At 35.3% G+C, this 16,217-nt stretch overlaps 1 protein-coding gene across 1 annotated transcript; it reads right to left on the bottom strand.

Annotated features, from left to right (window-relative positions):
- Positions 1-12,145: 12,145 nt before the first annotated feature.
- Positions 12,146-13,834, bottom strand: LOC106664646 (4-coumarate--CoA ligase-like 4). The gene has a single exon (XM_014390564.2). It carries the CDS (start codon positions 13,761-13,763, stop codon positions 12,231-12,233), a length of 1,533 nt encoding a protein of 510 aa, XP_014246050.1. The 5' UTR covers positions 13,764-13,834; the 3' UTR covers positions 12,146-12,230.
- Positions 13,835-16,217: the final 2,383 nt, after the last annotated feature.

The following is a 16,217-nucleotide window of genomic DNA, read 5'->3' on the forward strand; positions in this document are numbered from 1 at the left end:
AACATTTCCAAACTAATAAACTTAGAATCTGTCCTAATAAGCAACAATCCATCAGCTTTCAACATAATCTATGGACATCTAAAGTCGATAAACGTTTCTTTTTGATTATCTTCAACCATGAAAATTTAGAAGATGAGAAGATGATGGAGCTGAATGAGTGGTGCGGGCGCGCGGCGGGGACCTGGCCCTGGTCGGCCGATCACGCTCGACAGTAAAATGAAAATAGAAAACTTCATGAGAAAAAAAAAGAGTACGTAGTGAAGTTTCATTCAAGTGGGTGAAATATTGATTATTATTTAGATAATTGTACATACGTCTATGTATCGGCAAATTACACGTTGTAATTAAAAATTTCAAAATTTCAGATTGTAATAAAAAAAAAACCAAACGGCAAGAGTATCATCATAATTCTACATCGAACCACCGTTTTATGCAGGGCTGTTTGACAATCGATGCAAAACGTAATTAAGATTCAATTTTATCGTCGTCAAAAGGACATGGGAGGTGAAGATGTGATAAATATATCTCTTATAAGAACATAGATCAACAGGCAAATTGACAAATACAACCTATTTTTGTTTGTTTTCGGAGTTGTTGAATTGAAACGCAGTTGATTTATATTTTTAGAATTAGAAGTGGTCCTAGGTCAACAGATAAAAATGCACCAATAAAAGTGTTAATTTATTGTACAAATAAATACTTTTAACAATATAACTTTTAATATTTTCTATTTCCTTGACCTGTTTTGCCTTCTGATAATATTTCTTTATTATTAATTGCTCAACTGAAACAACTGTATTGATATATTTATCGATTATTCATTGACAAAATAATGAGACGATGTATCGTCAGATTTAAAATCAGTGTGTTATCAAATTTTTGTAGTTTAAACAAAAATTTTTTTACATGAAAAATTATAGTTGCAAAGTAGTCTACATATTAAAGAGAAAAGAGAATATTTAAGAGGGTCAATTGGTTTCAACATGACGTCTTAAGTGTTATATCAATATTTAAAGTGTTTGCATTAGATAAACAGAAGGGGAAAAGGACCATAATAAATCCAAAGTTGCAAGATTCGTGAGAATTTTTAATTTCAACAAATGCCTAGGTATTAGAGAATATCGAAAACGAAAAGATCTGTTTTGTGTAAATTAAAATATATTAAATACTATCGAAACTTTTCCTTTTATGAAAATCCATCTCAACATATTATTATATGTTGTATCTCAGTTTACGTTAATTTATTGAACTGAATGTAATTTATTAGCGTGAAAGGGAGGGGGATGTTCAACCCCGCCACGAGGAATGTGTGACGTCAGGGTAAAAGTAAGTTATTATCGTGAATGGAGTGGGTTCGACCGCCCCGGGGAATATCGAGTACTCTAGAGGGGAGCGAATGTGACGTTTATGTTTGTATATGGTGGTGATGTATATACATATTTTGTTCTGTGTTTATACTATAGTTGACAACCTGATATACAAATGAGAGGCTTTAGGATATAGACTTAGTTTTCATATAAAAGCAGAGAGTCAGTATCTGATCGAGACGCTCAAATGGCAGCAGGTTGGTACAAAACGCATAAATGACCAAGAAAAAAGTACAAACACGCAGAGAACTGGCCATGACCTCAGATGTTCGTCGGCCTATAGACTTCCCACATTGTATATACAGATTGTTACAGGGTTAAATGTCAATAATGCCAAGATGGATTCAATAAATAAAACGTAGTAAAATGCCACCAGAACGAGGATTCTATCTTGACTCTTTCCTGAGATATTAACATTTTCGTTATTTCAGTCTAAAATCAGATTTTTTTAATGAGAGGGATTGTAATAAAAATAGAAAGATCTCATTAATTTTAATCCTTTGTACATAGTTTCTATAAGTAGCTGTAATTTTAGTTTTAAATATATTCTCTGTGATCACAAATGTTAGAAATTGCTAGTCAGAAAAAAAAAGTTGGACCTCTAGTCACATTGATTTTTAGTTAGGTAGTGTTTTACTTTAATATAAATTATTTTCATTGTCAAATATAAATATTGTCTGTCAATAATTATTTTTAATTTTATGCAGATGTCTCTTTTCGCCGTCAAAAATGTAGTATGCTGGCCATGTGCTCTTAAACCCAAAACGCTTTTACAATAGTTTTTCCATGTTGTTTTCTTCATTCTTGAGAAAGTATGTATATCATTTTATTACATTAATTGTTAATTGTATGTTACTGTGTATTTATTGTGAATTTGTAATAAAATAGGCCCTGATGATGGCACTATAAGTTGCCGAAAGCTCAGTGAATCCAGCATTTAGTCTACTTTTTTTCACCTGTCTAATGACCTCTACGAAGATTGGAATTAGTGCTGTCATTCTTTTTTATATGCCGAATTCCTCGTTAATTTTTCAATAACAAATATATTTAAATATGTTCACTTGTCGAAGAATAGCGTCATTTTGAAGACAAATTGAGTTTTTTCCTAAGGATTATTCAGAAAAATGCAAAATTTATCGCTAAAATTGTCGGCCTGCATTTCTACATTTAAAAACCGTTGCTGACACGAAGAATTAATCATCAGAAAAGCTATAAAATAGGCTGAAAAATAGATTTATTTATGCTAAAGTAAGTCTTGAATCTAGGAGATACAAGCTTGATATGATTTTTTTAGAATAAAACTCTAGTCGTACGGTTAAGGCCTGAAATTGACTGCGCGCAGTTGATTTTCGACTATAATTTTATTTGAAGTTTAGCAATTTGTTAAAAAATAAGAACTTTTTCTACCATATTTTGAACAAATTTCGTGACGAAAATCGGTTTGCACCGCGAGGCTACATGCAAGGGATTATTCGATTAGCATGTAATCTCTTTTGAATGGCTACACATCCATAATAGCAGATCACAATCCTGACATTACTATAATCAGGGAAACACTGAGAGCTTTTAATCCAGCCCAGTTTAGCATAAAACCAAAAGAAATTATCTTTTTTTAAGCATACAATTTAATTTTGAGTCTATTGGGAGAATGATTGATCACCTTTTGAGATAATAACTAAATCAAATGTCTTTTAAAAAAAAAACTTTATTATGCTCTTACTTTCCACATCTCCTTATGATTCTGCCAATATTAAAATTACACCAATATTTACAGATTTAACGCATATAAACATCTGAAAAGTGCAGAAGGTCACTCTCTGCTAAACTGTAAACAAGTTTGGCCGATTATTCCTTCTTTTTCAACGTCCTTGGAGGAAGGAGTCGGAAATTATTTTTAGAAGAAACGGCTTTATTCCCATCAGATGAAAAATTGCTTTGATCATTACACAGGTTTTATATTATAGTAGTTATTACGGGCTTGATCATATAGAAATTTGGCCAGGCTTTAATTACTCTGTTAACTGGAAGATGTTACCTTTTTAATTTTGAATTGGATTTTTGAATTTTTAAGAGATGACCAAGACCTTACATAAAAAGAATAATTAATTGAAATTAGTTTTCGTTCTCTAATTCAACTTTTTCCATTTCGAATTCAACATTTTCCGCTTGGACGCAAAATGCACAAATAAAAATAAATTTTACAAATGTTTTTTGCTTAGTTAGAAAGCAATTCATAACAAGTCTAATTCAACATTTTCACGATCAAATTGAAATTTTGTTATCAAAATGTTGATATTTCAACATTGAACCTTTTATTTATTTATTTTTGTTAATTTCAAAGTTAAAACTTTTATTTGGAAAAAGTAATGTCTAGTATAGTTTGAATTTTTACACGTTTTAGCTTAAAAAATGTTCTTAGTTGAACCCGGATTTGGAAAAAGTAAGTTACATTGTTCAATTAGATTAGAAAAAAGTTTAAACTGATTTGATAAAAGCCCAATTTGATTTGACAAAAAAAAGTTCAAGCTGGTAGGAAAAAGTTCAGTTTGGTTAGTAAAAGCTCAACTTGATTTGGTAAAAGTTCAATTTGATTTTGAAGAACTACAGTTTCGTCAGAAAAAGCGTAGTAAAGTTTTGTTTTTATTAAACGAAGATCAATTTGATTTGGGCAAACTTGTACCTGGTTTTGAAAATGCTCCATTTGATTTGGAAAAATTCAATTTTATTTGGAAAAAGTTCATTTGGATTAAAAAAAGTAAACTGATTTGATAAAAGTTCCATTTGATTTGAGAAAAGAAAGTTCAAGCTGGTAGGAAAAAGTTCAGTTTGGTTAGTAAAAGCTCAACTTGATTTGGAAAAAATTCAGTTTGGATTTGAAAAACGTTCAACTTAATTTGAGAAAAGAATGTTCAAACTGGTTTGAAAAAGTTTAGTTTGGTTAGGAAAAGCTCAGTTTGATTTGGTAAAAGTTCAATTTGTTTTGACAAAAGAAAGTTCAATCTGGTATGAAATAGTTCAGTTTGGTTAGAAAAAGCTCAACTTGATTTTGATAAAGCTTAATTTGATTAGGAAAGTTTTATTGTATTAAAAAAATCAATTTGGTTTTGACAAAGTTCTATCTGGTTTTGAAAATGTTCAGTTTGATTTGGAAAAAATTCAATTTGATTTGAAAAATCCCAGTGTCGTTAGAAAAAGCACAGTTTTGCTTAGAGAAAGTTCAATTTGAAATAGTCCTATTTCATTTGTGAAATTTATCTTGTTGATTTGAAAAAAAAACAACATATTTTATTAGGAAAAGGCCAGTATGATTTGAAAAATCTGCTTTGGAAAAAGAATTCAATCTGATATGTGAAAAAAGTTCATTTTATTAGGAAGAGCTCAATTTGATTGGGAAAATGTTTAATTTAAAAATATGCTTTTCATTTGGGAGTTTGGTATCGATCGAAAAAAGTAAATTTGATTTTAAAAAAATTCGATCTGGTATAGAAAAAAAAAGTATCATTTTATTTGAAAAAAGGTCAATACTGTCTGTAAAATGTCAAATTTAGGTTGGATAAATTCAATTAGATTTAGAAAAAATTCACTCGAATTCACGAAAAGTTTAATTTGGAAACAAAAGTTTTTTGTTTTTTTTAATTTGGGAAAGTTCGATCTGGTTTGTTTTAGAAAATGTCCAATGATGTGGAAAATATTCAGTTTTGTTTGTAAAAACTCCTATTTGAATTGGAAAAGTGCGATCCCGTTAGGAAAAAAGTACAATTTAATTTAAGAATGCGTGTATTCCTAGTTGTCGTTTGACGCAGTCAAAAGTTGCAAAGATGTAAGACGTCAGCGTCTCACCACGTCCTGCTTATATCCCTAGCCTCCTCTATCTTAATAGTAATTCATTTGAAAGGATGCCACTTTGAAAATTACTAGCAAAAAATGGGTAGAGATAAGATACACTTTTACGCTGGAATTTTATGTTGAATCTCAAACATGTTTTTTTACATTAGTAATTTTGCAACACCATAGTTTATATTTTAAGTGCATATTTAGTAAAAGGTATGATAGATTAGTGACGTCAGCGTTGATATTGTTCCACTTATAAATCAAAACGCATTTAATGACATTCTGTATTCGCGTCAATTTGAGAGAAATGTTGGTCTTTTGATAAGATGTCTTTTAATTAATTTGTTCGCTTATCAAAAAATAAATTATTTTCATGTGAAACGTCAGTCGTTTTAAGCATTTATTATCACCTGAGTTCAAGTAGATTGCTTAACACTTGGCTTTCTGAATGAGAGTTAAAACATCTGGTCCATGCGTTGGACATGAGAGAGGTAGGTGACCGGAAGGTAAAAAACTCATAAGAAAAGGAAAACGCCCCCTCATTGCTCATTCAGAAACTGGTCAAGTGTTAAGCAATAAAAATAAAATAAGGGTTGTTCATAAAAGTAGGAGTGAGGTTGGTCACGTAGATATAATTTGATAGGCTGGCTTTTTTGAGAGTCCTGGAACTGATATCTTTCCTTTTGAGTTCTATCAGGTTTTGAACAAAAAACAAAAAAGGACGGACTTGGCCACTATGTAGATATCATTACATTGCTAGTATAATTTATTTTGAATCTCGGGTCTTTTTTAGCGATTAGGTTTTAGTTGGGATATGATACTTTTTTCTTCGCGTCATCATCGTGGACGTGTCGTCTTGCCGTCGAGGCACAAGATAGATTATGCATGTAGTAGATTTTCTCCTGTAAGAAGAGAAAATTGCAATTTTCAGATTTTCAACATTTGTCAATATAAAACCTACCTTTGTACCAAATATTTCTACTTATACAGGAAGTGCCTTATAATTTTGATGGTAAAAGCGGCACTAATTCTGAGAAAATTGCAATTTTCAGATTTTCACCATTTTTTCAATATAAAGAACCTACCTTTGTACCAAGTAACTCATTTCTAATTATATGAGAAGTGCGTTATAATTTTGATGGTGAGACTACACCCATTCTAAAGCGGCACCAATTTTGAAAAAATTGCAATTTTCAGATTTTTACCTTTTTTCATAAGATAAACCCTACCCATTATATTTAGTGGTCTGATTGACCAAATTATTTCTTTCAATTAATTAATTTTTTTATGTAAGGTTTTGGTTGAAATGAAAAAGTTAGTGTCACGAGGGGGATTCGAACCAACGACCTTCAGCTCAATACGCCGCTGCTCAATCACTTCAGCCATAATTGTCTCTTTTTCCGAGATAGGCTTTCGTTTTCTTCCTCCAGTTGCATATGGTTTTATCACGGGTGAAAATACTAAACCCGTGATTCACTACATCGTTCGTGATTTGATACCATCCAAAAGGATCGGCTATTACTCTTGTAAAAGCCGGCTGACGATAAGGATAATTGCAATTGATTAGACTATCTCAATTTTCTCTTATTAGATCCTAAAAATGCCGTCTAGGGCTAACGGAAAACTCGAGGGAGAAGCCGATCATTAAAATTAGGATACATCTTCGAATTACAAGTCAACTAAAGGGATAAAAAAAATTGGAAAAAATATTTAATATTCTTTGTAATTGTAAGTTTTCAATAATTTTCTTGTAATTCTCAGCTACAAGACACCGTTTTACATGCCTACAAGCAGACAGTTTTTTTTGTAACCTATACAGGTCAACCTCGCAAGCTTGGCGTCAAAATTATTTTTATTATTTTGCCAATTATCAATTATAACGGTAGTTGTGAAAAGAATAAGACGAAGTCAAGGAAGATAAGGTCCCGGCAATAGGTAATTGAAACAAGAAAAGAACTGGTAGACGAAGGTCGGCCGGATTAAAGACCTTAGTATTGACGGAAGAGAAAGTTGTTACTTCATAAAATTTAAAAAAAAATCTGTATCTAAAAAGGAATCGAACGAAAAGATAATTTTTTAAAATACTTATTTTATAAACAAGTTAAAATGATCAAAAGTAATGGTGCTTCTCCTTGAGGTCTACGGTGTGATGAACCTGTACTTCCGTTCTCTTATCTGTCTCGCCATCTTCAGTGGTTTGACAGGGATTTATGCAGGGTGAGAGAAGACAACAAACGCACCTTTGAAGATCCAAATTCCGATATGCATTTAAAATCAACGATCAATTGATTTTACAAAATCACTCTTTGTTTGTTCAACTTTTTTAGAACTTTTATTATGTATGCAGTTAGTTGTTTCAGCATTTTGCAATCGTCAGTCGTGGTCTTGCCTCGGTGCCTCTCCCTGCTTATAATCCTAATACATTGGGATGATCGGAAACGCCCACAATATACTTTCATCCCATTCCTGACCTCAAGAAAAAATCCTATAAAAAATAAACATTTCAACCGTCCATTACTTGTCCTGGAAGAATTATAATCAATTCAAGGTCATAGGTATAAGCTGGGTGAAGCATACTACAATTGATAGCTTGTGAGACGTCTTCTTGAGGTTTTCAATTTGATAATAATGAATTTGTGATGTTTTATATTCACAATTTTGATTTATCAGACTTGTTTCAGCATTATGTCATCTTAGTCGTGATTTTGTGTAGGTTTTATAACCCTGACCTTTTAGGATGACCGGAAAAAGCCAAAACTTCAAGTAGAAATCCTACAAATAAAGAAATGTTTAAACAGCGTCATAACTTTAACCTTGAAACATTATTTCAACAGTGGGCCGAGGTACATGTAAGCGTGGTATGGAAAATGCATTGAAGATGGCGAGAAGAAACAAACGGACGGACCATAGCAATGAATGCTTAATCCGTCCATAACTCTTCAATCTGTATCCAAAGCAATATCTTCAACAGTAAGACTGGTATATAAGCAAATTGAGGCACTGATACTAACACACACCGATAACCAAAATCTGATAGACCAAAGTATTGAGGGAAGACAGAACAGGATGATTGGAAACCGCTAAATTGCATTAGTCATTATCTTCAACGGGTTAAGGGGATAAGCAGAGTGAGCACATACAAAACGAAGAATGGAAAAACGAAACGGCGAGGAAAGATAAGTATAATTAGAAACGACCGAAATACAGGCCCATTAATTTAACATCTATCCTTGGACCATTATATTCATTAGTGGTTCAGGGTTAGGAGGATGATCGGAAACGGCCAAACTACAGGTTCCGATACTTTAATCTGTACCTGTGACCATTATCTTCAATAGCGGGCCTGGGTTATAAGCAGGGTGAAGCACTTAGTCAAACCTAGCACTGAAGACGGGCGAAGGACTAAACTCATCTGGCGAGCCGAAACAGCGATAATTGTCGGTCCAAATGATCGGAAACAACTAAACTAAAAACACACACTAGAAAGTATCATAATTCACTCAATGCTGAATCACCTGCCATCTAGACATGCGTTATTCATCGCTATTTCAGTTACCAGTACTTATCTTTGTTTATCGTTGTTTTCCTATATCGAAACTGAATTGTCTTCGTTTCGCAATGTTTCTCTGTCTATTCGGTTAAAATGTTTTACAATTAAAAAAAAAATCTATGTTGTAATCCAATTTTTACTTTGTTCCCTTTGTAAGAAACCTATTAAATTTGTAATTTTAATAAAATTATTTATGCATTTACCACTCGGTATAATTATTGTACAATATGAATGAGAACAAATTCGTTTTTCGACCCTTGCACCTCCAAGAAAGCAAGAAATGTCCTGATTTTATTTTTGCTGCGTGGAGCTAAAATTGGCTTGAAACTTTAACCTTGAAACTTAATGTGCGAAGCGGAACGACACTGTCCTTGACTGGAATGCGCGCCTGGGACCCCCTCCGCTCTGTTTTGCCGATTCGTGCCAAGTCATGATTATAAGTCCATTTTTCTGCATGATTGTTTTTTGTGGAAAAAATGCGATTCCGTACATGAACCAATTGGTCAAGAAAGTGTTGTACTACTGTTTGTTGGTACGGACCATGCCGAAAACCACCGAACTACAAATAAAGTAAAAATGTTTGAAGTTTAGCTTAAGTTCGGATTTATAACTTTATAACAAGTAAAATTTTTGGCGCGTACAAATTTGTAAATAAACTAAAACGAAATGTGAAGAAGAATCTCCTAGTGGTAGGGTCTATGTGCTATGACTGCCCCACGTGTCGCGATGCCACTGCCGCTTAATCTCCTTGGGAGATTATTGGGATAGCTCAACTTAGATTTAAAAGGGATTGAGGTGGAATGAAAGAAAGTTGTGGAATTTTATGTGGGAATTTTAGGATATCCTTCACAAAAGGAATTTTAAGGACATTGTGGATTGGGTGATTCCTATGGACATGGATCTCGGATCTGTCTACCAGAGGTAGTGGACATGATCAATTCTATGAAGAGGTGTATAATGTAGGTAAAAGTTAAGTTTTGGCTTTTGTCTACGTTTATTTTTTCAGCCAAGGTTCTACCTTGATTAGGCAAGCATGTAAGAGCTATGCGAGAGAACGGGATCTTCATTGGATGATAGAATAGCAGTATCATCAGCAAAATTGTAAATGGATCTGTCGGGAAGGATAGTACATGTTGAATAAAGGAAGAGACCAAGAATACTAACCCGTGAGACTCCTGCCCTAACAAGATAGTAGTCTGTTAAAGATGTTCCCTGGCTGGCTGAAGACGTCAGTCAGTCAGTCAGTCTTAATCAGTCCGTAGATCGGAATGTGAAGGAAATAGGCGAAGTGAAGTTTTTTGTTCTTCTAGGATAGGAAGGATTCTTTAAAGAAGGAGCTTCTCGAGGATTTTTCCTAGTATAGGTAAGAGGATTAACGGGCGATGGGATGGTGGTTAGGTTAGGTTTAGATAATTAAGAGATAATTGAGATAATTTTTACAATGGAAAATGTCCATTGTAAAAAAAAGTGCTTAGTTCTTAGGACAGCATTGCATAATTATGTTTGGAAAAAGATTTTTAGAGAGTGATTAAAGGATTTCAGAGGTTATAAGGATATATCCTGGAGCATTCTTTTTGGGAAGGTTTTCGTTGATGTACTGGATTTCTGAAGAATGATTAGCTTTTGATGGAAGATGTTTAATTTGAAATAAATGTCTAGTGAAAATATATTCGAATTTGTTTTAATTGGTCTTGACTGTTTGCTCTCACCTTCTACCGGTTTGAATTGTGTTGTTGTGCTAGAATTAACGGTCGGAATGGAAACTCATTTGGAATTTTCCTTACAGGCCAAATTACCCCGGAAAACTGGGCCAAAAATATTACGCCAGGTCTCAATTAAGCGTGTGAAAATCCCAATGATTTAAATCACCTGCTTATGAGGACGAGATTAGACATTTAAAACCCGTTTCAATGTGAAATTTATTTTTTAAGGGGGTTCGCAACTCCAAAGGTCATATCAACCCCCGGGGTGTCGGTGTTTTTGAAAAAAAAGCCCATTTGTAAATATCGGGTTCGAATGCACAGCAGCTGGATTCGAACCCGGTATCTTTACCTTACAGCGGTGAGCGCCGCGTCAATGCTTAAACTGTTACGGCCACCCACGCCTCTACCTGTACTATCTTTAATATAGAGTTTGTCTAGTTGACTCACCCTGCTTATTACCCTGATACTATAGGAAATCTCCAAGAAAACCGGTTCAAGCTATTTTCGGTTTAAGCATTTATTTCTTCTGAAATTTCCTTTAGGCGGACATGTAGTAATGTGGTTTCCGAGCGTTTTCTTCTGACTATCCTTGCTGTTCCGGTCTGTCAGGCGCGTTTCGGCCTTTCGCGATCTTTATTCCTAGTTTTAGGTAAATGCCTCACTCTGCTTTTGGCCCAGACCAAAAATTAAAAATGCCAAAAAGCCTTAATAAACCTTACAAACTATGCATCTTGAACTTTTAACTACATTTTCGTCATTTTACTATCTTCAGTGCTAGGTTTCTCTAGTTGCCTCTCCCTGCTTGTAACCCTGACCGAATATCAAGGATGTTAATTTTTTGGGGGATTCTACTTGAGGTCTGCAGTGTGAATTTTAACGTTAGAAGTGTGATAAAGAATATCAGGATGATCGAAAAGAGAAAATACACTTTCATCGTACTGCAGACATCAAGGAGATATCTCGCATGGAATAAATCAAGGTTTATTACTTTTTAATAGAACAAATGAAAAAAATGCATCAAATGTGTGTAAAAGTAAATGATGCACAAATTTAGACGCATCTCGGCGTTTGGCCATATTTAGTGGTGGGTTGTTGTTCTGTCTCACTCTGCGTATATCCCTGACGAACCAGTGAAGATGGCATAACGTAGAAAAACAAGTCATCACACTGCGGCAAGTTGAAATCTCAAAAATTTACTGGTCTTGTTGGTTTTTACAGAAATCACAGCGCACATTGCACTATACGGGATTTGTTATGATTTTAAGGGCAGTTAAAATGCCATACTGTTTTCACTTCGTGAATGCCTTTAATAATGAAGAAAAGGATCTACGGTTCGGTCAATCTATGCAGATGTTAAGCGGATCCTGGAGAAATTAAGCAATTTTAGATATTTGCCATGTATCACGTGCACTCGATCGTTGCTGAAGACACCCCCCGTCCAATGTGGTATTGCAATGCAAATATGATTGCAGGGGGTTTATCCATTCTGCTAATAATAACCCCATAGTGGCGTGAACGAGAATTGTAAATTATACGAGATCATCGATACGACCAAAAACGGGTTTATTGTTCTCATTAAATCACTCCATTGGAAATGAAAGAAAGTTTGTAGGTTCATGAGGGAAAGTTATTAACAACCTTCATGTATCATATCATTTTATTATGAATATAAAAAATATAATGCTATTGTGTGATTAGACTACTAAAATCAGTCTTCAGTGCAATTAGTTATGTACATATTTTCTTTTTACATTATATACAAATAATTTTGTCGAAGAGTTAGAGGGATTGAACGGCGACAAATTCGTGGTGGCGTGCGTTGTAGTTTTGTTCTAAGTTGATCCTGTCGAAGTAGCCGCTTTCGTTTTTGGGAAGAGAGGACATTATGACGACGTCGGAGATGCGTTTGTGAGGAGCCAGGTGGGATTCGAGATGGTTTGAGAGCTCCTTGAGAGGAGGCGGGTTGTAGTAGTCTGTCGGTACGATGGCGGCGATTAACTTGCCATCGCTCTGGAAAACGACTGTCTCTCTGACGGAGCTGTGCTTGATGAGGACCTCTTCGAGCTCCGAGGGGACGACTTTGAGCCCGTCGACGGAAACGTTCCCTTCGACCGTCACGTAAAACCAGCCGTCGAGGTCCATGTATCCCAGATCGCCGGTCCGGATCCATTCTAAGCTTTTTCCGATCTGGGGCCCTTTGACCCATATCTCTCCTTCTGTCATCTCGGGGAGCTGGGCGCCCCCGGGTGCTAGCACCTTGGCTTCGGTGTTCGGCAAGGGTTCCCCTACGCTGCCAGGCCTGCCGGCGACCCCTCGCCTCTGCTGGAACAGAATCGGCCCTTCGATCGGACCGTAATTATGCAGGAGTTCGCCGTTGAAAACGGATTTCAACTTGTTGGAGGCGACGTCGGGCCGACCACCGACTGTTATATATTTTACTTCGTTAAGAGCATCTCGTCCGAGACCGGCCAGGGCGTCCATCATGGGCGATATCGTCGGCAAAACGCGGACTTTGCTCTTGTTCAGTGAAGAGACTAGATCGGAGGGGCTGCTACTATTTAGTGTGACGACTTCCGCCCCGCTCGCTAATCCTCTCAGGAGGGTCTGAGTAAGCCCGTAATTGTGGAACATCGGTAAAGAAGCGGCGATTTTGTCACCCGGTTCTAGGGGGTTCAATTCGGGACCGGAGACTTGGTGACAGTTGGCCAAGATGTTACTCGCGCTCACGACCTCGACTCTCCCTGCGCCGACCATCATCAGAGCTGGCTGGTCTTCGTAACGTTCACCGTTGCCGGATTGCAAAACGGTTTCGTCCAGAAAACGTACTCCGTTGAAAATGATCTCTTCGTCGATAGCGATGATACCCGTGTCTTTCGTCGTCCTGTTGGCAGCTTTCATCGCTTCCAAAACTTCGTGGATCTTCGAAGAGGTGGTGACAAGCCATCTCGGGTCGATCTTCGCGAACATACCGGCAATCTCCGTCGCTGTGCTCTGCGGGTTGAGTGGTGATAGGGGCACCCCGGCTTCAAACGCCCCTAACGCCGATATGGCCATTTCGATCGAATTTGGCAAAATAGTCACGAACTGCCGGCCTTTGGGCGTATTGGCGTATAACCATGCTGCTATGTTGCCCGACAACTGCCTCAACCTCCCGTAAGTCAGACTCTTACCGCTCTCGGGGCACGAGATGGCCGTCCTGCCTCCGTGCTCGCCCAAGGAGGCCCAGATGTGCTCGTGGATGGTAGGCACGGCACCGACGGGAGCACGCGCCGAAGAATAACACCTGACGGCGATTTTCAAGTAGTTGTTCATCACTGACCAAACGACACGTTTTCTCCGTACTTATACTCAGGGGGGCACCACTCGACTGACGCGTTGACGTTTCTCAGCCAAACAGATAATAGTCCCCTCTCCCACAAATTCCCAAGCCACTCCACCAGCACCGTTCCCGTCCGTGGATGTAAACAAACATACCTGGCTCCGACCTTGAGGGCGTTTCCGTACGACGATAACTCGGTCATTACTAACCACATTATTAAAAATAAGTTTTTACTTTAATAATTAAGAGAAGATTTTAGGCAAAATTACATTAAAGCATTTCTAACTAACTACTAACTTCTATCTTCTATAATTTTACAAAAAAAAATTAACTACAATTATAAATCGAAACACTATTAGTTATTGTTGTTTTTATGAAGAAAATTAATTATTACCAGAGCTAACCGTAGTATTTACGATATTAATTACCACTATACGCGTAGCAATACTAATCATTGTTGAATATGCTTTGAGAAGTCAGTTAATTATCAAGACTTTAGTAAGCAGGCTCAACAATAGAAAAAAAGGAGTCATCGTTCTTGTGATGCACAGACTTCACTTGGACATTAACGCGTTTTTCAATATCTAAATTTGAAATTGGTTCACCATTTACATCTGCAATAATTTCAATCTCAACCGCCAAATTTTGATTGGACTTTCCACGCACGTGCTAGGCAATGAATTTGTGAATGAGTTATAGAAACCATGATGAACTCTTCCACCTTCAGGTAAAAGTTCTGAAGTCGTAAAAGATGCATTTAAATCAGTGATTACATCATTTAAGCCCCACAATGTACAAGAAATAGCAGCTGAATTTAAGTGATTTTTGATTATGATTGACCAGGTAAATCAATATTCGATTAATGGATATCTAACAAAATTTATTTAATAGATTTGAAAAAGTCGAATAATACATAAATAGTAGTAGTGGTGGAGGAATATTTTAATTTTTATACAGTTTTATAAATATAAATAAGTACAGTAAGTATTTTTTTATTGAAACAAACAACCTTTCTCAGCCAGATATGATTGATGGCACAGCATCGCTGAAATGCAAAAAAATCGTGATTTTTCTTTTTAAAACACCACCTTCAAATAATAAAGCCTAAACAAAATTTTCATCCATAAAAAGAAAAAAAATGGACAACAATAACGATAAAAATAAAATATATCAAATATTATAAATATGTATTTACAGGGAGTTAACTCCTTTACATATGATACCGATGGATAATTAATTGAATAATTAAAATTAATATAAAAAGCTGAAATGTATTAAAAAATTATATATGAATACAACTATTGTCTAATAAATAATATTAAAATATTCCAGTTTCTTTCTGACAATGACTTTATTGGGGATATTTTGATTTCGGTAGAAATTATTGGAATTTGGATCACTTTTGGGTTTTTTTACATACCCCCAGGTTCTGATGAATTTATTTTAATACTCTTTTTTTAATTTTGAAACTTCAACAACAAAAAATAAACATATTTAATTTTTGGTTGTCGTGGAGATTTTAATATCTATTCCGGTGGTTCAATCACTGACAGTTGCCTAAATGAATTTACCCTCTTTATTTGGATTTTCTCAGCACAATTCCTCCAGAACGGTATGAGTAGTAATACTGGAATTAGTAAGTAATAATTTTAACTGTATTTCTAGACAACTAAATCATTACATAATATATACCATTGATGTATTACATCCCGCGCTGAATGTTTCACTTTTCCTCAGAGATCATGGTAAATGTTATCAGTATTTAGATACTACTGACCTATATAATTATCGAAAAGCTAATTACGATGCTGTAAATCACGAAATAGGTTCGATAGATTGGTCTTTCTCGTCTTTTTGACATGGATCAGGCTGTTAATATTGTTTAGTTCAAGTTATTGAATTTAGTTGAAAAATTGTTCCTAAATATTATATAAAAAAGTAATCGTATTACACACTCAAATACTTGGTTCAAAATTTATATTTACATCTGTTTTATTTTTTTTCCCCAATCAGCATAAGTTTTATAAATCATTCAGGCCCTGAAGATGACCATGATTTTTCTAAACTACTGCATTCTTCACCGCACCTCATGACTTAACAAATTTGAAAAATGTTCAATTTGGCTAGGAAAAAGTTCAGTTTGATTTGAAAAAAGCACACTTTGATTTCGAAAAAGTTCAATGCGTTTGAAAAAAGTTCCATTTGCGTAGGAACAAGTACAATTTAAATGAGGAAAAATTCAATTTTGGAAACACCTGAAGCTGATTTGGAAAAAGCTCCTTTGGATTTGAAAAAAGCACACTTTGATTTCGAAAGAGTTCAATGCGTTTGAAAAAAAGTTCCATTTGGGTAGGAAAAAGTACAATCTAATTTAGAAAAAATTCCATCTTGGAACCACCACAATCTGATTTAAAAAAGCTCCATTTGATTTCGAAAAATTTCAATGC

Source organism: Cimex lectularius, unplaced genomic scaffold (genome assembly GCF_000648675.2).
Source record: "Cimex lectularius strain Harlan isolate CLEC.00 unplaced genomic scaffold, Clec_2.1 scaffold8, whole genome shotgun sequence".
In the NCBI taxonomy this organism is placed as follows: Eukaryota; Metazoa; Arthropoda; class Insecta; order Hemiptera; family Cimicidae; genus Cimex; species Cimex lectularius.